The sequence below is a fragment of the Neovison vison genome, chromosome 9 (genome assembly GCF_020171115.1).
Source record: "Neovison vison isolate M4711 chromosome 9, ASM_NN_V1, whole genome shotgun sequence".
Classification (NCBI taxonomy): Eukaryota; Metazoa; Chordata; class Mammalia; order Carnivora; family Mustelidae; genus Neogale; species Neogale vison.
The window spans coordinates 77,334,581-77,360,477 of record NC_058099.1 but is presented as its reverse complement, the minus strand read 5'-3'; the positions used below and the strand labels follow the sequence as shown (position 1 = coordinate 77,360,477).

At 36.3% G+C, this 25,897-nt stretch overlaps 1 protein-coding gene across 2 annotated transcripts in view; it reads right to left on the bottom strand.

Moving 5' to 3' along the window:
* Window positions 1–25,897, bottom strand: part of GKAP1 (G kinase anchoring protein 1) — an 81,240-nt gene that overhangs the window by 5,553 nt on the left and 49,790 nt on the right. Inside the window, exons 8-10 of one of the 2 annotated variants that reach the window (XM_044265809.1) lie at window positions 15,907–16,056; window positions 5,755–5,856; window positions 2,048–2,111 (exon numbers count right to left, since the gene is read on the bottom strand). In XM_044265809.1, coding sequence (XP_044121744.1) covers window positions 2,048–2,111; window positions 5,755–5,856; window positions 15,907–16,056 — 316 coding nt within the window. The remainder of the gene's footprint in view (window positions 1–2,047; window positions 2,112–5,754; window positions 5,857–15,906; window positions 16,057–25,897) is intronic. The other variant, XM_044265810.1, reaches the window with a different exon arrangement.

Here is a 25,897-nt window from a genome sequence, read left to right as displayed (position 1 = left end):
CCATAAACTGTGTGGTTTTAACTGTGTGCTTTTGCAGAGATGGGTGATGTATGTGTTGCGTTATAAGGGAGCTGACTCTATTCACATTCACGTTATCAATGCTAGTATATGTGTGGTCTAATGTACTGTATTTTTCATGTAATGGTTCTACAGAAAATTCTTCCACTTGGATTTTTTTTAAATTTAAATTCAATTAGCCAACATGTAGTACATCATTAGTTTTTGATGTAGTGTTCAATGACCCATTTGTTGTGTGTAACACCCAGTGATCATCACACCACATGCCCTCCTTAATGCCCATCACTGATCTATTTGTATACATATTTTTTAAGTAATCTCTACACCCAACATGGGAACTCATGACCCCAAAATCAAGAGTTGAATTTTTACCAACCGAGCCAGCCTGGCATCCCTATTTGGATTTTTTTAATAGTATACAGTATGGACAACACTGATGTTATTTACTGGTAGCCATTTTAATGTATTTTTGACAGAAAGCTTTTATCAGTTAACTTTCTAACGTTTCACAAATGTTTCCCTAAATAGGAATATTACTTTGTTTTTACATAGTTAAAAAATCATGCATCCAATGTCCAATGAACCCCTAATTTCTTCAATTAGAAATAGAGCTTGTAAACAATTTTTTTCATAATTTTGTTCATTAAATGATCCACATGGAAATCTGAAACATGCACAGATCTAAATTAATCTCAGAATGTTGATATCTAATTGTTCAAATAATACCTTTCCCCATTATTCTTTAACTTCTATTTTATCATAGTCAAGCTATATAAGTTAGATTATAAAAAATAGTAAAGTTATTAAACAGTAAGTTCGAATCTATTTCAACACTATATATTCTTTTCAGCTGAACATGATTCTTGGTTTTTACTCATATGTTTTGATAACTGTTTTTTAATGTGGTTAAAATTTTTATTAAACAATTCCACTCCAGTATGTTCAATTTTTGGCATCTTGCTTATTCTGATTCAAGATGAGTTTCACAATTTCTTGAACACTATACAGTACTCACAAGAGATCTATTTGGGATATCACTGACACTTATTAACAGGGGCTTCATACAACATATACTTTACTAAATGTGATTATCTCTAATCACTTTTTATTGATTTCCTCGGCTTCCTGCTGGTGAAATATTGCCAAAGTTTAGAGTGGCTGCAAAAGTATAGTTGGGAAGGGGCATCTGGGTGGCTTAGCTCAGTTAAGTGTCCAACTCTTGGTTTTGGCTCAGGTCATGATCTCAGGGTTGTGAGATTGAGCCCTATATTAGGCTCTGTGCTCAGCACAGAATCTGCTTGTCCCTCTCCCTCTGCTCTTCCCCCTACTCATGTGCACACACACATACACACTCTCTCTCCCACTCTAAAATAAATAAATGATTTTTTTAAAAAAAAAAAAAGACTGGGATAACAAATAGCATGGAGGACATGGGGAGTTAGAGAGGAGAAGGGAGTTGGGGGAAATTGGAAGGGGAGGTGAACCATGAGAGACTATGGACTCTGAAAAACAATCTAAGGGTTTTGAAGGGGCGGGGGGTGGGAGGTCGGGGTACCAGGTGGTGGGTATTATAGAGGGCACAGATTGCATGGAGCACTGGGTGTGGTGCAAAAATAATGAATACTGCTATGCTGAGAATAAAAAATAAATTAAAAAAATAAATTAAAAAAAAAGACTGGGAGGAAGGGAAGAAGGAAAATTTAAAAGGATAGGCATTCTCCCTCTAATAATTAAGAAGAGAATCTTAAGTAAGGTCTATTCTTGTTTTCCTGCTGAATGTAGTCCAATACTTTATAAGAATTGAAATTTCAAGCTTTCTCTTACCTGACTAGTTGGAAACTTGTATTATACTAAGGTGCTGTAACACTAAGGTGCTGTAAGACCAAGTTGTAATAGTAAAATTATCAGCAACAATTCAATCTGAATCCCTCTAGGAAATTTTTTTTATTGAGTTAATCATATATCTTGAAAAATTACCTTCAAACTTTTTAAGGTTACTTTTAATTCAAAAAACAGACAAATCACTTACTTTCACCTTCCTGAAGCATTTTCAATAACTGTGCATTTCTTGCTTTTACTTCTTTATACTTTGCCTAATAGTCAAAGAAAAGAGATTAAATTTTTTAAAGTAAATGATGTAATTAATGACTTACTCTGAATTTATGGAGCTATGAATCTAGGCTTGCTGAAAGACAGAAACTACTTTTGAAAGAAATAGGATGGAGGAAAATGTATTCAGTATTATCTCCTTCTAAATTAATTCCATGGTATAATAATAGAAATTAATACTATAAGTGGTTGAAAAATAAAGAAGGAAGAGATAAAACTGGAGAAAATTGAGGATAATACTAAATTTTCTTGAAGTTCTTTTTTTACCTTAAGCAAAAACCCATAAAATATAAAATAATTAGATGAAAACAAAGAAGGATGATTCATAGCTCTAGATCAAGACTGTCCATTTCTGTATTAGAACTTTCTCCATCTGTTCTATATCTGCCATTTTCCAATATGTGGCTACTAACTACTGAGAGTGCCGAGGCACACACACGCAGTACTTACAGAACTGTACAGCACAGTCCTATGTCTCCTCATGTAAGGCTTTATTAATCTCTCATTATTTCATTAACTATACGTTGTTAAAGTAACTTTTCGCTTATATGAATTAATAACTTACTGGAATATCTTTCAATTTCTTTATCCATATGATTTAGCTTCTCCTCATACATAGATGATATAACTATACACTTACAAACAAGAGGAAACACCCTCTCTCATTAACATCTTTTTTCCAAGGAATTTTCCCCCTACAATACCCTTAATTCAACATATCTTAAACAGATTTATTTATAAATATTTAATATATTAATACATTGGCGAAAACAATACATTAACTACATTGTGGAAAAACAAAAGACCAGAGAAAGAAAGCAGATGAGTAAGAAACTTGTCATTTCTTCTCTTAACACATATGTACATAAGTCAGAAGTTGCTGATCCCAAAATCTTTCTTGTAAAACGTATTTACTGTATTTTACATCAAAGGCCAGTAAAGATGGCTTTTACTAAACACTATCCAGTAAACTGCTAATAATAAACCAGTAATGACATTCATAATGTTGCAGACAATACCCTGAACAGAAATAAACACCACAGTAAATACAAAGGGAGGAGAACTTCTGAGAAGCTTAGGAATGAACGAGGGAGGTAAGTCAGACAGACACATAAAAATATGAAGGGGAAAAACATACATAGTTAACTACAAGTATATTCACTATGAAAATTTATCCACTGTGAACATGAAACTTTCTAGGAAATTCTCTATCAGGGCCTCAATCAATGTTAATATCTTGCCAAACTCTATATCCAGCTCAAGCCTTTTGTCTAAGGTACACATCAGTGTCCCCAGAGACCTCTCATAGCAGACTTCAGGTCTAAAATCAGCTCATAAAGCAAAAATTGCAAATGAGCAAAATCACCTATGAAAAATCCTAGGCTGTCCATAAAAATAGCATATATAGTTTTGTATATACAACCAGAATAGCAAATGTATCTATAAAAACAAAACATACTAATGTCATGTATTTTATAAGAACATAAATGAAATATACAAGACCCTTAATAGTATTTTTAACTTCATGAAAAAAAGAGCACTTAAGCTAAATGATACATTGTGACTTTAGCTGCATTCTGAACATCTATGCCTACATCTATTGCCCTTTCAAACTTGGCATATACAAAATGGGATACTGGTCCCCTCTGCCCAAACCTGTTTGAAATGTGCTCTTCCTCTCACACTCCACACCTGTTCATTGCTTTACTACAGTGTCTTCACTTCAGGCCTCATGCATATATGTATATATATATTATATATACATCTTATAAATATACTTATATACATCTTATATTTCAGCCAAATTTTTAGATAAGAATTGAAGTATATATTCATTTAGCACCAGTCCAATGGTTCTCATTGTGGTTCTTTTTTTTCTGTCTACAATTTATGAAGCTTTAGGTTTATTTATTTAATTCTATTTTCTTCATCATGATAAGAGTACTCTTTTTTTTTTTAAAGATTTTATTTATTTATATGACAGAGAGAGATCACAAGTAGGCAGAAAGGCAGGCAGAGAGAGAGGAGGAAGCAGGCTCCCTGCTGAGCAGAGAGCCCGATGCGGGACTCGATCCCAGGACCCTGAGATCATGACCTGAGCCAAAGGCAGCGGCTTAACCCACTGAGCCACCCAGGCGCCCCCCGATAAGAGTACTCTTTAATCCCCATCACCTATTTCTCCCCATCCTTCCCCCCACCTCCCCTCTGGTAACCATCAGTTTGTTCTCTATAGTTAAGAGTCTGTGTCTTGGTTTGTCTCTCTTTTTCTCCCCTTTTGTTTTGTTTCATTTCTTAAATTCCACATATGAGTGAGATCATATGGTGTTTGTCTTTCTCTAAATTATTTCATTTAGCGTTATATGCTCTAGATCCATCATTGTTGCAAATGGCAAGATTTCATTCTTTTTATGGCTGAATAATATTCCATCTCTCTCTCTCTCACACACACACACACGCATGCCGCATCTTCTTTACGTTGTTGTGCCCAACAAAAGAAAAGGAAAATATAAATCACAAAGAAAAAGCTAAGGGAGATGAGTGGATATAGTCCAAAAAGGCTTTAGCAGGGATGATTCTTAAAGGCATGTGTAGCAGAGAAAGGAAAATATCATCAGAGCTGGGACTTGATTTATCATTTTTTTCACTATTACATTGTGTGGGGCCCAGAAAAGTACTTGACACGTTATAGGCACTCAATAAATAACTGTTGGGTGAATAAATATTAATCAAAAAAGAATGACACTTGAGATGAATAAGAGATTTTTTGAAAAGCCTAAGAAGTGCGTAGAAGAGTAACATGTAGGTTTTGGTTTTAAAAAATTGTATAAATAACAAGTGTTGGCGAGGATGTAGAGAAACTGGAACCTTTGTGCATTGATCATGGGAATGTGATGTGGTGCAGGTGCTATGGAAAACAGTCTGGCAATTTTTCTAAAAGTTAAACACAGAAGTACTATATGATCCAGAAATCCCACTTTTAGGTATATACCCAAAAGAACTGAAAGCAGGAACTCAGATACTTGTACACTAATGTTCATGGCAGGAATTGTTCAAAATAGTGAAATCATGGAAACAATGCAAGTGTCCATAAACAGAACAAATTGTAGCATATATACACAATGGACTATAAAAAGAATAGAATTCTGATACATGCAAAAACATGGATGAAACTTGAAAACGTTACGCTAAGTGAAATAATTCAGACACACAATGACAAATATATGATTCCACTTACATGAGGTATCTGGAATAAAGCAAATTCATTGGGATTAGAGGTCATGGGGGTCGAAAGAAAAGGAAAATGGGGAGCTACTTAATGGTACAGAATTTGGGATGATGAAAAAGTTTGGGAAATAAATAGTGGTGATAACTACACAACACTGTGAAGATAATTAATGCCAATGAATTATACACCTAAAAATGGTTAAAAAGGCAAGTTTAATGTTATATGCATATTCACATGATTAAAAAAATCATATTGCCATTCAGATTTTATATTAGTGAGAGTTTAAAAACCTAAACTGCAGAAATATTTCTATTAATCAAATATTATATATATTAACATATAGGAAAAACAGAAAAGTGTGATTTTATAGAATTAGTTTACAGCAGTAAATAATTACAAACCTCCCATTGAGTGATCACATTTTTCAGCTTCTGGATTTCAGCATCCTTCCTTTCAAGTTCCAACTTTAGTCTTTCAATTCTTCCATCTTTCAGAACTACTTCCTGTGGGAGAAAAACACTATTTTAGAATTAAGATAGTTCTGGGGCACCTGGCTAGCTCAGTCAGTATAGCATGTGACTCTTGATTTCAGGGTTTTCAGTTTGAGCCTCACTTTTGGTATAGAGATTACTTAAAAAAATAGTATCTTAAGGGAAAAAAAAAGAAAAAAATTAAGATAGTTTTTGGAATAGTTTTGGAAAACCAATTCTGGTTTACAATATTCCTCTGTGGAAAGTTTAACAGGAAAACAATTCTGATTTTCCTGATTTCAGTTCATTTTCTAGAGCAACCTCAAACTACTGACTACATTTCTACTTCTACTCAAATATATAATTGTAATTATTACAGTGAAAGCAAATAAGATATTTATGATTAATCTCAAACTACAAACATAACAGAATAATATCAAAGCTTCAAAATATTTCTATACTGGAATAAACATTAAAAGTACTCTGCTACAAGTTGTTATTAGTCTATCTTTAGAACCCAAAAGAATTTAAAACTTATGAGAAATAATAAATAGTAGCAAGTTTTTATAATTATAAAAAGTAAATAACAAAAAACAAACCGCAAAATTAAGAACTTTTTCTAAATCAGCAATTAGCAGATAGAAAATATAACTAGAAAAACCATTCCCCCCAAGTTGCTATTAAAAAATCCCTAAAAATATAATTCAGAAAGTTTTAGGATCTATAAAGAAATTTGTAAAATATTGAAAAGGACAAGGAACAACGTATGTTTGTAGATGGGAAGACTAATTGTTACTTTGTAAATTTAATAAAATTTCAATTGAAATTCCAGTCAAAACTTCATCTGGAAGAACGCAAGATAGAAACAAAAAGTTAAAGCAATGAAGGAGAATTTGCCTACCAAATAACCGTACACCAAACAGCAAAAATAGCTACAATAGTATGGTCAGGCACTTGAGTTGACAGAGCAATGTACCAGAAAACAAAGTCCAGAAAGAGATTTAAGATACAAGAATTTATTGTAATATAATTATGGTATTTTAAAGATGTGAGCAAAGGCTGAATTACAGAATAAATGTAGGTTATAGGATAAGTGGCTAACAGGGAAAAAAAAAATCAGGTTAAATAAATCCTTGACATCTTGTACCACATACCCAGATAATTTTAAATGCAAAAAAATCATTCCAAAGTCAAATGAGAGTATAAATTGGTTCTATTTATCTAACGAGTGATGTGGCAACTTTAACTTATTCTAAAGATACTCTCTGAGCACCTAACTACTAGGTATTGCATGTACTATGCTGAGGAGAACTGAAAAGACGCTCTCATGGGACTTGTCTGGGAGAGGAAGCAGATATAAACATAAATGCTGCAATTAGAAAGCGAGGTTTAAGCTATGAAGAAAAGAAGCATGAAGAAAAGCGAGCTCTCTCTGATGTAGTGACACTTTAAAACGGACTTTGAGTGATGGGAAGGAACTGGCTAAGCAAAACCTGGCTAAGCAAAAAGAGATTTCCAAGTAAAAAGAACAGTATGTTTAAAGGCCCCAAGGCAGGAAGGAGCCTAGAGAATTGGAAGAAAAAGAGGCCAATTTGGTTGGAGTTTAGGGAGGGGGTAGATAGGGTAGGACAGAGGACTCATCTTGAAGGGTCTTGTGAAACCATGAAGGAATTTGAGCAGACTATCAGCTTTCTATTAATGCTACATTTATGTTTTTAAGGGATCACTTTGGTTGCTGTGGGAAATGCATCAGAGTTGATAAAAGAGGTGGAAAACACCTTTAAGTGCTACTGCAAGCCCACGTCAGTTAAGATTAGGCCGAGATCAGAAGCAGTTTAGATGGAAAGAAGTGTATCTTGCAAGAAATAATTTGGGAGCAGAATCTACATATTTTATTAGCAGTTGAATGTGGCAGGTGAGGATGATCACTTCAAGATTCTAGTTTAAGGGATAAGGAGGGGGTGGATTCAGATTAGAAACATATATAATATTAGGCCCAAGAATTGCACTACTAGGAATTTACCTTAAATAGATAAGTGAGGTGGGGGCGGATATCTATTTGTGTTCACTGCAGATGTATTACAAAAAACTAGGCATCAATTTAAATGGCCAACAATAGGATATATACTAAACATATGGTAAATTTATAAAACTGAAAACTCTGAAATCACTAAAAATGATATAGAACTATAAATATATTCACATGGTCTCAATATTATGACACTATATTCAAAGAAAAAATTCTGGAAGGACATACATTAAAAATTTACTAACTCTTAGGAGATTTATTTTTGTGAGATTATGGAAATTTCACCTTATTGTTTAAAAAATTTCTTTGATCAAAATTGTTTTATGCTGAGTATAGAATCACTGAGTAATATAAAATATTATTCTAATTTTGAAAAAACAGAAACACATAAGTATTAAAATAAAATCTACGTGAGTAAGAATATCATCTTTGAGTAGGAAAGCCCTTCTGAACATAATACCAAATGGAGGAAACTAAAAGGAAAAGCCAATATATTTAACTTGATGAATAATCTCCTTATTGTTATTATTTAGTACTTACAAAGTACTAAAACAAAATCTAAAGATAAATGAAACCCTTATGGTTTGCCTCCCTCTCTGTTTTTATCTTATTTTATTTAAACTGGAAAAAACAGCCACAACCATATGAAAGGCATATAACCAATAAATATGAAGTATACAATCTCAGTAGTAAACAAAGAAATGTTACAACAAACTGGTACATTTAAAATATTTTTTTCTCGGGGCGCCTGGGTGGCTCAGTGGGTTAAGCTGCTGCCTTCAGCTCGGGTCATGAGCTCAGGGTCCTGGGATCGAGTCCTGCATCAGGCTCTTGGCTCAGCAGGGAGCCTGCTTCCCTCTCCCTCTCTCTCTGCCTACTTGTGATCTCTGTCAAATAAAAAATTAAAAAAAAAAAGAACTTTAAAAAATAAAAATATTTTTTCTCATTTTGGGGTACTGGAAAGCAATTTAGTTATTAAAAAACTCAATTACTTCATGTTGTAAGAATTATTACTCAAAATTCTCACCATCTTTAACTAAAAAGTGGTCCATTTAACAGTTTCTACATTATTAGAGGGGAGAAAAAAGTATATATCTACAGAAAAGTAGGACCAAAACAAACTATCAATAGTTTTCTCCAAGTGAATACATTTAAGGTCATTTTTTCCCACTGCATCTACAAACTGGGGACAGTATCTACCAACTTCATAGCTAACAGTGCAAATTAAATGAAATAACCATTTTAAGTACTTAATATAGTATCTGGCAAATATATAGTAAAACCCTCAAAGATTAATTTTTGCCATTATCATTTCTCTACTTATCAATAGTTCCCAAAATTTCTTTAACAAAGATTACTTTCTGGGATGCCTGCGTGGCTCAGTTGGTTAAGTTTCTGTGTTCAGCTCAGGTCATGATCCCAGAATCCTGGGATTGAATCCTGCCTGGGGCTCCTTGCTCAGTAGGGAGCCTGCTTCTCCCTCTGCCTCCTGCTCCCCCTGCTTGTGCTCTCTCTGACAAATAAATAAAATTTAAAAGAAAAAAAGAGATGACTTTCCAGGGGCGCCTGGGTGGCTAAGTTGGTTAAGCATCCAATTCTTGGTTTCGGCTCAGGTCATGATCTCAGGGTTCTGGGATTGAGCCCTGCGTCAGGGTCTGTGCGCAGTGGAGAGTCTGCTGGAGATTTTTCCTTTCCCTCTCCCTCTGTCCCTCACCACTGCTTGCACACTCTCTCTCTTAAAAATAAATAAATCTTGAAAAAAAAAGATCACTTTTTAAAAAACAAAACCATATTGTTTAAATGTGCATTCATGTTTTTATTAACATATAATTTATTATTTGTTTCAGGGGTACCGGTCTGTGAATCATCAGTCCTACACACTTCACAGCACTCACCATAGCACATACCCTCCCCAGTGTCTATCACCCAGCTACACTATCCCCCGCCCCAGCAGCCCCTAGTTTGTTTCCCGAGATTGAGTCTCTTCTGGTTTGTCTCCCTCCCTGGTCCCATCCTTTTTCATGTGCATTCATGGCTATTAAGTCTTATATTTCAATTAATAAATTTTAGAAATATTTTCTAAGTATAAAATGTTATACACTAAAATGAGGATACAAGGATGTACAAGATAAAGTTCATGTCCACAAAGGATGTGTAATCTGTTAAGAATGATAATAAAAATGTACTTGTGAAATGTGCCATAAGAAAAACAAAATGCTGTGAGGTAAAAAAAGAAGGAAAAATCACATCCAGATTTCTGTTTTTGGTGTGTGGGGTAGAGCAGTGAGAGAAAGCTTCAGGGAGATGACAAGCAACATGAATCTTGAGCAAAGCCAGGGAAGATAGAGCATTCTGTAATAGGTGTGCTTTGCTCTAGCTAGGAGAAAATCTGGGAAAGAATTTGGCTGAAGTTTAATTAGGTTGAAACTATACCATAGAACAATGATTTTATACTTATTTGACAGTGATCCACATTAAGGAATGTTTTAGATCATGACCCAGGATACACACAGGTCGGTGCATGAATATGTACTTAAGTGTGTATGCTGTGTATGTATATGTAGACACACAGATTATGAGACTGATGCGCTACCTACTGCGCTAACGAGGCACCTTATATGTAAACACACAGAAACAAATTTTGTAAAATACGAATAGATATCATATACTCTTGGTATTTTTCTTTTTTTCCCTATTATCTACTGTATTTTTCTACTACCTATCTATAAACCTACTAAATTGATTTCTGGATGGGTTAAATGAGGGGGAAGTCTCAGTTTGAAAAGCACAGCCTGAGGACTTTACATATCAAGGCAAGGATACTATACTTGATTCACCAGACACTGAAGTTTAAGGACTTGGTGTGGCATGGTAGAAGTCACGCTTTTTAAAAAGTCATTTGGTCGCAGTGTAGAAGAGAAATTACTCCTAGCGTTAGAAGGCAGGAGGCAGAAAGAGTTGTTAAAAATTACTGAAATAATACCAGTAAGAGAGAGAAAACCTAAAATAGAAACGTGCTCATGAAAATAGAAGATAGATTTGAAAAATATTTCATCAATTAAAAACTCCCAGACCTTCAAAAACAGAAAAGTGAAAAAGGAAGTTTAGAGTCTATATATCTGGCTAAAATGACAGAACCAAAAAACAAAAACGATGTAAGTCAAGCCAAATGCTTAGTTTGGAGTAAATGATGGACATGAGTTTGGACACAGTGAGTATAGGTATCAACAGAGCAAAAGAGCAAGATACACAAAGACAATGAATAAAACAGCTCTGAAGTCCATAAGATGAGCAGTGGATGATCTACCCAATGCTGGTAAAGTCGTGGACAATGTAATAAGCTCATAGCCTACTTCTAGAAGACAATGTTGATAAGAAGATGTTTATATCCTTTGATTCAATTACTATCTTTTTTTCCTTTTCCTTTTTCTTTTCTTTTTTGTTTTCTTAAAAAAAATATTTTTTAATTTCTTTCCAGTGGTCCAGAATTCATTGTTTACCCACCACACCCAGCATTCCATGCATACGTGCCCTCCATAATACCCACCATCATGCTCTCTCAACTTCCCACCCCCTTCCCCTCCAAAACCCTCAATTACTATCTTTTAAGAATTTTTTCAAGGAGCACCTGGGTAGCTCAGTCAGTTAAGTGTCTGATGTTTGCTAGGGTCATGATCTTGGGTCATGGGACTGAGCCCCATGTCAGGCTCTACACTCAGTGGGGAGTTTGCTTGAGATTCTCTTTCCCCTGTCCCTCTGCCCCTCCCCCCACTCATGCACACTCCCCCCACAAAATAAATAAATAAATCTTTTAAAAATTTTTGTTTTAAGGAGGTGTACCTGGCTGGCTCAGTGGGTAGAGCATGTAACTCTTGATCTTGGGGTTATGGGTTCAAGCTCTACACTGGGTAAAAATCACTTAAAAATATAAAATCTTTTTTTTATTAAAAATATAAAATCTTAAATTGGGGATGCCTGAGTGGCTCAGTCAGTTAAGTGTTCGCCTTCAGCTCAGGTTATGATCTCAAGGTCGTGAGATCAAGTCCACATAGCGCTCCTTGCTCAGTGTGGAGAGCTCACCGAGCAAGGAGCTCTTATCCCTCTGCCCCTGCTCGTGCTCTCTCTCTCTCTCTGACAAATAAATAAATAAATCTTTAAGAAAAAAATGAATTTGTTTCAAGAAAATAATTCATAGAAAAATTAAACATAGGAAGATGTTCAATGAATATCAAGTGACCAATTCTATACAACCTAAATATTCAATAATAGGGCAATGAATGACCAAGTGAATTATACTGTATTGACTTGACAATATAATGCATGGTTTATAAAAGGGGCTATGAAACTAATTGCTTATTATTATAATTATTTTCAAAATACCTATGCATGTGACATTTTCCTTTAAAATCAGCATTCAAAAATGAAACCATATGTTAAGAATAATGGGTGAATTAGAGTTGATTTATTTTGTACCTTTAACAATTCCTGAGTATATTAATGTATAGTAAAAGAGGATTTAGAGGTGTCTGGGTGGCTCAGTTGGTTAAGCAACTGCCTTTGGCTCAGGTCATGATCCTGGAGTCCCAGGATTGAATCCCACACTGGGCTCCCTGCTCTGCAGCTGACCTCCCTCCTCTCATGCTCTCTCTCTCTCTCATTCTCTCTCTCAAACAAATAAATAAAACCTTAAAAAAGAAAAAGGATTTAACCATGGCAGAAAGAAGAGCTTGCTTTCTTTGAGAAAGGAGTATAATGGAGAAAGGAAGGAGATAAAGAAAGAGAGAAATATTTTCCTAAATGGTCTCAATCTTTTCCTTTTCCCCATTACACTCAATGATACTCTCTGAGAAAATCCTAACTTTTTAATTATGAAAGATTTTGCATACGCAATAGAAATATATAATGACACATGAAGGTAAAAAGAAAATAAGCCAATAGGTAGATTAAGAATTTGAACATTATGGGGCACCTGGGTGGCTCAGTGGGTTAATCTAGGGTAGAATTTCTAGAACATATGGTCTTCCCACCATCTTCAACTTGAAAAGTTACTACCAGTTGCTAGAGTCTGGGGGACAACAAGGGAGAGGCCAGTAAAATGGTCCAAACTTACAGCTATAAGATGAATCAGGTCGGAGAATCTAATGTACGCCATAGTGACTATGGTTGATAACACTGCATTGCTTAACTGATGTTTTAAGAGGCTAGAACTTAAACATTCTTAAAAAAAAAAAGATAAATATGTGAGATGGTATATGTGTTTAAATAGATGGGAGGAAACATTTCACAATGTTTATGTATATCAAATCATCATGACACGCATTTTATTTTTTATGATGTATATTTTAAGTAACTTACAATTTTATATCTCAATTATACCTCAATAAAGCTGAAAAAAAACTGTTGCACCTTTACACACACAAAAATAAAAACTCACTACCAAACTGTTTTCCAAAATGGTTATACTAATTTACACTATACCAGCGGCAGTATGCTACTGTTGTTCTATGTCTTTAATAATACCGAGTACTGTCAAATTCTTAACACTAGTCTTCAACTTCATTCAGTTTTTCCTAGGCACTGCAATGAAATTATCATCATATAAAACTGTTCTCTGCTTAAAAACCTTCAAAAATTCTTTAGTGTCTACTAACTAAACCATAAATCAGGCCTTTGATCCTCCACAATCTTTTCCAACCTAACTTACCAAACTTACACTATTCTCCTCAAAGGTCCTTCTGTTTTAATTAGGTTGGCTTATACTTCACTGCCTCCATACTCACAGCATTCTGGTTTCTTCTCCCTCACCTGTGCATATTCAAATTCTACTGTTCTGTACATTCCAATTCAAAATCCATTTTTTCCTAAGAAAGCCATCTCCGATCTCCATTCCTGTGAATTACCATGGCACTTTACCAATATATCTTTTTTGAGACACAACATTTTCTACCTTGTACAAAAACAATTATATATTGAGTACTATGTACAACATACTCCGATAAAAATTTAAAATCTTAACTACTAATTAATTGCAACTCCTAACAATAGTACATGAGAGGCAAGTAATTTCTTCCCAATAGAAAAGAACTGATAAGCTACTGAAGCTGTAGTTTGTGTTATTAGGTTTGATTGAATTCAAAGTCTTTGTTTTTGGTTTTGCTTTGGTTTTATTAATTAGATCATTAACATTACTTGACTGAATGTTTATATGCCCAGATTTGTTCTACGAAGGATATGAGACACCTATATGCTGAAATACACAAATATAATTCTTTCTATCCAAAAATAATCTGAGATGGCTTAAAAAAATAAAAAAGATATGGACCACAAAGAGAAGAATCATAGTCGATGAAAAAAGCAGCAGCACATATCCTAACCATAAATGCTAACCTTGTTGCATGGATCATACATAAAATTTGACAGTCAAGGCAAAACTTCAAAACATTAAATTTAATTCAATGTTAGAAAGGAAAAAGTTCACAAGTACTTCTTGTACAGGCAAGGATTTCCTGCCACTAAGTTGAAAATAGATTTCCATGCAGAATTATGTTAGTGTTATTTATAAACCCATCTTACTGTTGCATTAGAATAAAAAGGGTCTGACTTCTTTTGTGTCCTATACAACCCAACACAGTTGGGTGTTTAATTCGTTGAGTGACTGAATTTATCAATCTTAATGAAACAAAGAGGTCATGTCCACTGGAGAATAGGAGGATAGGAAATGGGCTTTTAGATTTTGGAACAGCCACTCTAGGAATCTGTCGAAGTCAAATTGTACAGAATTTCTGAATCATTATATTGTACACCTGAAACTAATGTAACACTGTAGGTTTATTATAGTTTGATTTAAAAAAAAAAAAAAGAAGAAGAAAGAAAGGAAGGAAGGTGAACCAAAGGACTGTAATGTGGAAATGAAGACCTGGCAAAAGTTACATTGCACTGATTTTCAGAACAGAACAGTAGCATTGTCTTAAAATATATATGTATTTTCCAGCAACACCTGGCAGCCCAGGAATTAAATCAGAATAGGGAAAGTGGGCAATACTGCGGAAGCCAGTGCTGTGCACCTACAAGGGAAGAAGAGAAAACCAAGGAGGTAAAGGGAAAGCACTACTGCTGAACACCACTGAAATTGCTCACTACAAATTTCAGGCTGAGAAGTTATTGATGGATTGGAGGTCAATACATGGTAAAGAAAAGGTACAAGCTTAAGAATAAGTTAGACCCAAAAAAGGGGGGTAAATAAAACAGAAGACTAGCAGTTGTGGTGAGAAAAATAAATGCAGACTTATAGGTCTCTTTTGATGAGATCTTTTCTTTCTTTTTAGTTTTTGAGTAATGTATTTTAAATGTGAATACCATTTTTAGCTTGCGGACAACAGCTTGCAACCCGTGGTCTACAGGTTAAAATTCCAACTTCTTTGTTCCCCTTAAAAAGACCTTCATAATCTAAACCCAAGCTATTTCCCTGGCCCTGTCACCCCAGCCTCACACTGTGCATCTCAGTGCAGAACCTTCTATTTCCTGAATATTCAGTCTTGGGCTTGTGCAGCTCTTGACCTCTGCTATTGCACTTCCCATAGAGCCCCTCCATTTCTCTGCTTACAGTTTATTCATCATTCAATGTCTATCCCAAATGTCAATTCTTCAGACACCTTTCACAATTCACCCAAGGAGGGAGCTAGTACCGTCTCTATTCAAAACCTCATTTGTATTGTTAATCTCTCTCTCCAGCCTTCATCATGCTGAATGATATCTCTATAGGTCTGCCTCCTCTTATCCCCACTGCTCTGAGTATCTAAGGGCAGTCTCACCCATCTCAGTTTTCCCACTCCCTTATACTGGTGCCTAACAGTACACAGCACACACTTGATAAATATTCAATGAATGGGGTACCTCATACTTGTTAGTAGAAGTATCTATGCATGATAATGACTAATATCCTAAAACTTTAGCATTATATCATAATTGGATTCTACTGTTTTAAGTTTTTTTAAAAAAGGAAAATTGCATTTTAATTTCACTATGATTTTAAGAGAATTTTCTATTTTACATGCCTGGTTGTGTTCATGAGCTGCGCAATTATCTGTTCCATTATATTCTGTAAGCTGTTCTCTTCTTTTTTCTCTAATAAGAATTTTATGAACATCATCTTCCAGTCTATTGAAGAATCCTCCATCATGTGATAAAGTCTGAGAACTCAATTCCTGTCAAAAATGAATTACGATTTACTATCATTCAACACAAAAGTGTATTCATTTAATAAACCTAGTCAGCCACCAGAAGGTTGGAGAATGAAAGAAAAATGGTAACTAGGAGACAATCAACCATCTGATTCTTCTCTATCTCCAGAAGATAAACATTAGAGACACATTCTTAAATGTCCTTTTCTTCTTTTTTTTTTTTTAGTTGGGTATTGCTTGATTTAAAAAAAAAATTTATCCATCTACTGGATAATTTGCCCATTTAATAAGCACATTTCCATGGTTTTTAATATATCCAGAATTGTGCAACCATAACCCTTTTATCACCCCCAAAACAAGCCCTGAACTTTTAGCAGTCATTCTCCATTTCTTCCTAATACCTACCCCCCCCCCTCAGTTTCCCCTGCACAACACTAATCTACAGTCTGTCTGTATAGATCTGCCTTTTCTGGACATCTGATATAAATGAAACCATATAGTATGTGGTCTTTTGTGACTGGTTTCTTTTACTTAGTACAATGTTTTCAAAGTTCACCTATATTATAGCATGTATCAGTACTTCAATTCTGCACATAATATCTCAATGATGGATATATGATATTTTACATCTCCATTCATTGGTTGATGGACATTTGGGTGGTTTCCACTTTTGGACTACTATGAATAATGCTACTATAAACATTCAAGAACAAGTTTTTGTGTGGCTATGTTTTCAGTTCTCTTGGGTATATATGTATAAGTACAACTGCTGGCACATATGGTAACTCTGTGTTTAATTTTTTGAGGAATTGACAGATAGTTTTCCAAAGTGGCTGCACCATTTTACAGTTCTATCAGTAGCATGTGAAGGTTCTAATTTCTTCACATTCTCACCAACACTTGCCTTTATCTATCTTTATTGATCACAGCCATCCAAGTGAGGGTCAAGTGGTATCTCACTGTGGCTTTTAGCTGCATTTCCCTATGGTTAATGGTGCTGAGCATCTTTTCATGTGCTTATTGGATATTTTTATATCTTTTTGGAAAAATGTCTACTGAGATCCTTTGCCCACTTTTTAACTGGATTTGTTTTCTACTTTTAGGTTTTAAGAGTGCTTTATATATCCTAGATACAAGTCTCATCAAATATATGGTTGGGAAATATTTTCTCCCACTGTGGGTTTTCCTTTCATGTTCCTTTTTTTTTTTTTTAAGATTTTATCTATTTATTTGAGGGGGAGAGAGAGTGCCAGCATGAGCGGGGGAGGGAGAGAGAGAGAGGGAGAAGGAGAAATAGACGCCCCACTGAGCAGGAAGCCTGATGTGGACTCTGGGATCACGACCTGAGCCAAAGGCAGGCACTTAACCGACTGACCCACCCAGGTGCCCCATCCTTTCACATTCTTGGTAGTGTCCTTTGTATTACAAAATTTCTGAATGTTGACAATGTCCAATTTATGCAAGAAACTACTACTTTACTCAAAGTTCTGAAAATTTACTCTTATAATTTCTTCTAAGAGCTTTATCATTTTAGCTCTTTTAGACATTCAGGTCTATAATCCACTTTGAGTAATTTTTTTGTGTGTTTGGGGTGAACAAAGGGTCTAAACTTATTCTTTGGCATGTGGATATCCAGCATTATTTGTTGAGAAGATTATTTCTTCCCCACCAAGTTGTCTTGGCATTCTTGTACAAAATCAACTGACCATAAATTTAAGAGTTTCTTTCTGGATTCAATTCGGTTCTGTCAACCTACAGGTCTACTCTTATGCCATACCACACTGCCTTGACTAATGTAGTTCTGTATTGCTCCATCTTGCACATTACATTTAAAAAATATTTTCTACATAAATTCTACATACTCATGATAAAGAGATAAGATTTTATCACAACCTACTCAATTACATTAAATTAGATATTGTACATGTTCTCAATTAAGGTAGCATTTCTTCTCCAACTTCTTGTTACAGAGAGAATGAAAGGGGTGCCTGGGTGCAGTCAGTTAAGTGTCTGACTCTTGGTTTCAGCTCAGGTCATGATCTCAGAGTTGTAAGACTGAGCCCAGTGCTGGGCTCTGTGCTTAGCAGAGTCTGCTTGAGATAGTCTCTCTCTCTCTCCCCCATACCCATTCTCTCTCTCAAATAAATCTTTTAAAAAAATAGAGAGACTGAAGAAAATACTCTTCTTACTCTCATTAGTTTCATATATGTCCAACAGTCTTGAACTATAACACTCAAACTTTACTCATTTTAACTGTATTTGTAAGCAAATGATCCAAAAGTTCAAATTCCTTTCCCTATATATTATCTTAGAAAGTATTTGAAAGAAACAAAAATGTGGATCACTTCTTAATAAACAAATATTAAAAATATTTGTGCAGCACATTGTATTTTGCAAAGCACTCACGTAAAGCATCACTTTGACTCTCACTAACATCATAAGAGGTTGATAGTGCAAGAATTATTATTATCCTTAATTACAATTACAAGAAATATTATTATCCTTAATTACAAGTAATTAAGGATACACTAAAGTTAAATAACTTGCCCATGAGTTATTCCATTGCTAAGTGCTACACATACAACTCAAAGTCTACTGCTTCATAAAATATGTCCAGTACATTCTAGTAAGATTTCACTTTAAATAATAATTACAACAATGCTTAAAACAGTGCTAAGCTTCTACTCCTGGGTATTTACCCCAAAGATACAGATGTAGTGAAAAGAAGGGCCATCTGTACCCCAATGTTTATAGCAGCAATGGCCACGGTTGCCAAACTGTGGAAAGAACCAAGATGCCCTTTAACGGACGAATGGATAAGGAAGATGTGGTCCATATATGCTATGGAGTATTATGCCTCCATCAGAAAGGATGAATACCCAACTTTTGTAGTAACATGGACGGGACTGGAAGAGATTATGCTGAGTGAAATAAGTCAAGCAGAGAGAGTCAATTATCATATGGTTTCACTTATTTGTGGAGCATAACAAATAGCATGGAGGACATGGGGAGCTAGAGAGGAGAAGGGAGTTGGGGGAAATTGGAAGGGGAGGTGAACCATGAGAGACTATGGACTCTAAAAAACAATCTGAGGGGTTTGAAGTGGTGGGGGGGGTGGGAGGTCAGGGAACCAGGTGGTGGGTATTATAGAGGGCACGGATTGCAGGGAGCACTGGGTGTGGTGCAAAAATAATGAATACTGTTATGCCGAAAATAAATAAAAAATAAATTAAAAAAAAAAAAACACAGTGCTAAGCTTCTATGGAAGGAATAACAGGATGGCAACTAACTGGCCTCTGGATTTCACTTCTTTAAAGAGTGCAATTCCGGCCAGTGTCCTCTGTTATGTGATTGATACTACCATCACCAGCATGCCCATCCCAAAGGTACTCCGCCCTTGGGTATTTTTCAGCGAGGCAGAAAATTTCTTTATAGAGTAAGAACAGAATTTTTCAAAAGACAGTTTGATGAGAAACTAGGGAGAAAAGCAGCAAAAACAAATTACCCACAATTCCCCCTAAAACACCCACCCCCAAAAGACAAAAAAGTGGCAAATGTAAGAACACATATTCTTTAAAAAGTTGGGCCAATTCAATTTCAATGTAATTCAAATACTGAAATCTATTATGTGCCAAGTAAACAGCAAAAAAGACAGTATGGTATTTGTGTAAGTATAGCCTTACAGATTACTGGAACATACTTGAGAGTTTAGACATAAGCCTGCACATCTATGGTCAGTTTTTTCCCCCCAAAGATTGTACTTATTTATTGAGAAAGAGAGAGCATAAGCAGGGGAAAAGGACAGAGGGAGAGGGAAAAGCAGGCTCCCCATTCAACATGGGGCCTGATTGCAGGACCCTTAGTCCATGACCTGAGCCGGAGGCAGACATTTAACTGACTAAGCCACCCAGGTGCCCCTGCTCAGTTTACTTTTTACAAATGAATAAGGTACTTCGTTAAGGAAACAAGAGTGTTTTCAACAAGTTGTGTTAGGAGAACTGGATATACACATTCCAAAAAGTGAATGTGGCCGCTTTTTTCACACCATACACAAAAATTAACTCAAAAAAGAATCAAAGAGGATTCTGAGAAGATTGATAAAGAAGCACCAGGAATCTGTCTCCTCATCTAGACAACAACTGCACTGGCAGAAATGTGACTGCTTTAGAACTTTGAAATCTGTTGAAGGCTCGCGACTTTCAGGACAAGATGGAAATGGTAAACGAAGGTTAATTTTGGTTAATTTTAGCTTTTAGCACAGTAGCAGCTACTCATTCCCCAAACTCAGCCACATGGCAGGCAACTATGTGAATGTTTGTGGAGCAGCTTGCACAGTTTATGGGAACTAGGGTATTCAAAAAGGACCCTGTCCTCCAAACGAAGGGAAGCTGCTCTCGTTACTGATTGTGCTCTGACCACAGAAGTGCGAAGAGACAAAGAGGCAGGCAACCATTGTAGTCATACCTCTTCAAATTGTAGCAAGCCTCCAGCTGAAGTGACTTCTACTGGATTTAAAGCATTAGTGCCCTTTTTTCCTACCTTCATTTTTTACTTTTTCACTTTAGAGACCCAGACATTAAAAACTAGGTCATCGTGGGGTGCCTGGGTAGCTCAGTCGTTGAGCGTCTGTCTTGGGCCCAGGTCACGATCCCAGGGTTCTGGGATCGAGCTCTACATCAGGCTCTCTGCTTGGTGGGAAGCCTGCGTCTCCCTCTCCCACTTGGCTCTACTTGTGTTCCCTCTCTCACTGTCTCTGTCAAATAAATAAATAAAATCTTTTAAAAAGCAAAAACAGGGCACCTGGGTGGCTCATTGGGTTAAGCCGCTGCCTTCGGCTCAGGTCATGATCTCAGGGTCCTGGGATCGAGTCCCACATTGGGCTCTCTGCTCAGCAGGGAGCCTGCTTCCCTCTCTCTCCCTCTGCCTGCCTCTCCATCTACTTGTGATTTCTGTCAAATAAATAAATAAAATCTTTTTTAAAAAGTAAATAAATAAAAATAAAAATAAGAAGCAAAAACAAAAAACAAAAACTAGGTCATCCGAAAACAAATGCCTATAAGGGGAAAATTAGAAAGTAACTGTGCATGTCTATGGAAAAGGGCTCAGAAAAGACCTAAGAAATTAAGTATACACCTCATGTTCATACCTGGAACACAGACCACCTATAACAATCATAAAAACAAAAATAATTAAAAAACACCACTCCCTGAGGAAGGAGGAGACTTTGATCTCCAGAGTTTCCACATTATTAGGTTAAATATCTAGCATTTGACAAAAAAAAAAAAATCACAATGTATTCAAAGAAATAGAGAAGTATGGCCCATTGAGAGGCATAAAATAAATCAACAGAAACTGTCCCTGAAAAAGACTTCTGCAGTTATGTGAGACAAAGGCTTTAAAACAACTGTCATAAAGATGCTCAAAGAAGGGGCGCCTGGGTGGCTCAGTGGGTTAAGCCGCTGCCTTCAGCTCAGGTCATGATCCCAGAGTTCTGGGATCGAGTCCCACATCGGCTCTCTGCTCAGCAGGGAGTCTGTTTCCTCCTCTCTCTCTCTGCCTGCCTCTCTGCCTACATGTAATCTCTCTCTGTCAAATAAATAAAATCTTTAAAAAAAAAAAGATGCTCAAAGAATAAAAGGAAGTTGTGGAGAAAAACAAAATAATGTGTGAACAAAATGGAAATATCGAGAGACAGAAAACCTACAAAGATTTTTTTAAAATCCTGGATTTGAAAAGTACAACTACTAAAATGACAAAGGCAGAGTTGAGTAAGCAGAAGAAAGAATCAGTGAACCTAAAGACAGGACAATGAAAATTATGTAGGCAGAAAAATAAATGAAGAAAAGCAAACAGAGTCTAGGATACCATCAAGGAGACCAACATGCACAGTGAGGGGATCTCAGAAGGAGATGAGAGAAAAGAGCATAGAGAATATTTTAAGAAATAGTGGCTCAGGCGCCTGGGTGGCTTAGTGGGTTAGGCCCTCTGCCTTTGGCTCAGGTCATGGTCCTGAGGGTCCTGGGATCGAGCCCTGCATCGGGCTCTCTGCTCAGCAGGGAGCCTGCTTCCCCTTCTCTCTCTGCCTGCCTCTCTGCCTACTTGTGATCTCTGTCTGTCAAATAAATAAAAATAAATAAATTAAAAAGAAATAGTGGCTCAACTTTTTTTACACCACACACAACAATAAATTCAAAATGGATGAAAGACGGAAATATCCACAGGAAACCATCAAAATCCTAAAGGAGAGCACAGGCAGCAACCTCTCTGACCTTGGCCACAGCAACTTCTTACTAGACATATATCCATAGTCAAGGGAAACAAAAGCAAAAATGAAATACTGGGGCTTTATTAAGATAGAAAGCTTCTGCACAAGAAGGAAACAATGAACAAAACTAAAAGGCAACTGACAAAACGTGAGAAGATATTTGCAAATGACATATCAGATAAAGGGCTAGTACCCAGAATCTATAAAGAACTCATCAAACTCAACACTCAAAAAATAAATAATCCAGGGTATCTGGGTGGCTCAGTGGGTTAAGTCTCTGCCTTCCGCTCAGGTCATGGTCTCAGGGTCCTTGTATCGAGGCCCACATCAGGCTCTCTACTCAGCAGGGAGCCTGTTTCCCCCTCTCTCTCTGCCTGCTGCTCTGCCTACTTGTGATCTCTCTCTCTCTCTCTCTGTGTCAAATAAATAAAATCTTAAAAAATCATAAAATAAAAAATGAAAAAATAAATAATCCAGTTATGAAAATGGGCAGAAGGCATGAACTAACATTTCTCCAAAGAAGACATAAAAATGGCTAACAGACCATATAAAAATGCTCAGTGTCACTCATCAAGGAAATACAAATCAAAACCATGGTAAGATACCATCTCATACCTGTCAGAATGGCTAAAATTAACAACTCGGGAAAACAACAGAGGTTGGCAAGGATGTGGAGAAAGAGAAGAAAAGTCTTAGTAAGAAAATTTTACACTATCGGTGGGAATGGGAACTGGTGCAGCCACTGTAGAAAACAGTATGGAGGTTCCTCAAAAAGTTAAAAATAGAACTGCACTGCAACCCAGCAATTGCACTATGAGGTATTTATCTAAATACAAAAGTACTAATTCGAAATGGTACATGCACCCCAATGTTTACAGCAGCACTATCAACAATAGCCAAATTATGGAAAGAGCCCAAATGCCCAACAACTGATGAATCAATAAAGAAAAGAATATGTGGTGTGTATGTGTGCATGTGTGTGTGTGTGTATATATGAATGTATATGTGTGTATGTGTATGGATATTACTTGGCCATCAAAAAGAATGAAATCTTGGGGCACCTGGGTGGCTCAGTGGGTTAAAGCCTCTGCCTTCGGCTCAGGTCATGATCCCAGGGTCCGGGGATCAAGTCCCTCATTGGGCTCTCTGCTCAGCGGGGAGCCTGCTTCCCTTCCTCTCTCTGCCTGCCTCTCTGTCTACTTGTAATGTGTCTGTCAAATAAATAAATAAAATCTTTAAAAAAAAAAAAGAATGAAATCTTGCCATTTGCAACAACATGGATGGAACTAGAGTATATCATGCTAAGCAAAATAAGTCAATTAGAGAAAGACAAATACCATATGATTTCACTCATATATGATATTTTAGAAACAAAACAGATGAATACAGAAGGGAGGAAAAATAAAATAAGATAAAAATCGAGGGGCACCTGGGTGGGTCTGTTGGTTAAATGTCAGATTCCTGGTTTTGGCTCAGGTCCTAATCTCAGGGTCAAGGGATTGAGCCCCACATTGGCTCTGCACTCAATGTGGAGTCTGCTTGAGATTTTCTCCCTCTCCCTCTGCCCCTCCCCCTACTCACCCTTTTTGTCAATAAATAAAATCTTAAAAAAAAAAAAGATAAAAACAGATAGGGAGGCAAACCATAAAAAACTCTTAACTGGGGCACCTGGGTGGCTGAGTTAGGTTAAGTGTCTATCTTTGGCTCAGGTCATGATCTCAGCGGCCTGGGATTGAGCCCTATGTTGGGTTCCCCGATCAGTGGGGAGCCTGCTTCACCCTCTGCCCCTCCCCCTGCTCATGTACTCCCCCCTCAAATAAAATAGACTCTTAATTATAGAGAACAAACTGAGGGTTGCTGGAAATTAGGCAGGTGGGGGGGATGGGCTAAATGGTCAATGGGCATTAAGGAGGGCACTTATGATGACCACTGGGTGTTACATGTAAGTGATGAATAACTAAATTTTGCTCCTGAAACCAATACTACACAATATGCTAACTAATTTGAATTTAAATGAAACGGGAAAATATGTAGCAGAAAACTTCCCAAATTTGATGAAACACATGAGTATAAACATTTAAAAAGCTCAAAGAAGCTTCCACATTAAGATGAACTGAGAGAAAGCCACTCCAAGACCCATTATAAACAAACCTTCAAGGGCCACTTTGGTGGCTCAGTCAGTTGAGTGTCAGACTCTTGGTTTCAGCTCAGATCATGATCTCATGGGCTGTGGGACTGAGCCCTGCATTGAGCTCTGAGATCAGCAGGGAATCTGCTTGAGATTCTCTCCCTCTGTCCCTTCCCAGCTCTCCTCCCTCTCTCTAATAAGTAACTCTTAAAAAAACAAGACAAATTTTCAAAAGACAAACACAAAGAAAAAAAATCCTAAAACCAGTGAAAAGAAGTGAATTATCACATACAAGGGATATTTACTAAGACCATTAGCAGATTTCTCTTCAGATACTTTGGCACCCAGCAGACATGGGCCAATATATTTGAATGCTAAAAGATAAAAACCTTTGAACCAATTATTTTATACGTGGGAAAACTGTCCTTCAAAAATGGAGGGGTGCCTGTGTGGCCCAGTCACTTAAATGTCTGACTTCCCTAAGGTCATGATCTTGTGGTCTTAGGATGGAGCCCTGCACCTGGCTCCACACTCAGTGCGGAGTCTGCTTGAAATTCTCTCTCTCTTTTACCCCTGCCCCACCCCTGCTCATGCTCTAATAAAAAATATAATCTTTAAAAAAATTGAAGGAGAAATTGAGACATTCCCAGATAAATAAAAACTGATGCTGTTTGTGAACACTAGAACTGCTCTGCAAGAAATGCCCAAGGGAGTCCTGGCAAGGTGGAAAGGACAGTCATTAGACAGTATCTCAGAGCCATAGAGAGAAATATACATCTATATAAAGGTAAATATATGGGCAGTTATAAAAGTTGATATTACCACAACAATGACATTTAATCATATTTTTTGTTTTTGACATGATTTAAAAGATTAATACATTTAATGAAAAAAAATTAGTGTAAAAGGTAGTATTACTGTAACTTTGGCTTGTAACTCCAAATCTTGTTTCCTATATAATTTAGGAGACTAATGCACTTAAAATAATCATTAGTTTATGTTTTGGGGCACACAATGTATGAAGGTGTTATTTTGTAACATCAACAACTGAAAGGGCTAGGGATGGCAGTGTAAAGGAGCAGAGTTTTGTATGTTAATGAAGTTATGCTGCTGTAAATTCAAATTAGAGTGTTATAATAGGATATTAAATTTAATCCTCATGGTAATCACAAAGAAAATAACCAAAGAATATACACAAAAGGAAACAAGAAAGGAATTTAAACATTTCACTACAAAAAATCAACTACACACAAAAGAAAAGAGTAATGCAGGAAATGAGGGATAACAAAGCTATAGGGCATTTTAAAAGCAAACAGCACACTGATAGAAGTTCCTCATTAGCCATAATTACTTTAAATGTAAAATGGATTAAACTCCCTAATCAAAAGACATAGATTGGCAGAATGAATAAAAACAAACATCCAACTATATGGTCTCTACCAGAGACTCACGTGGGATCAAAAGACACAAAC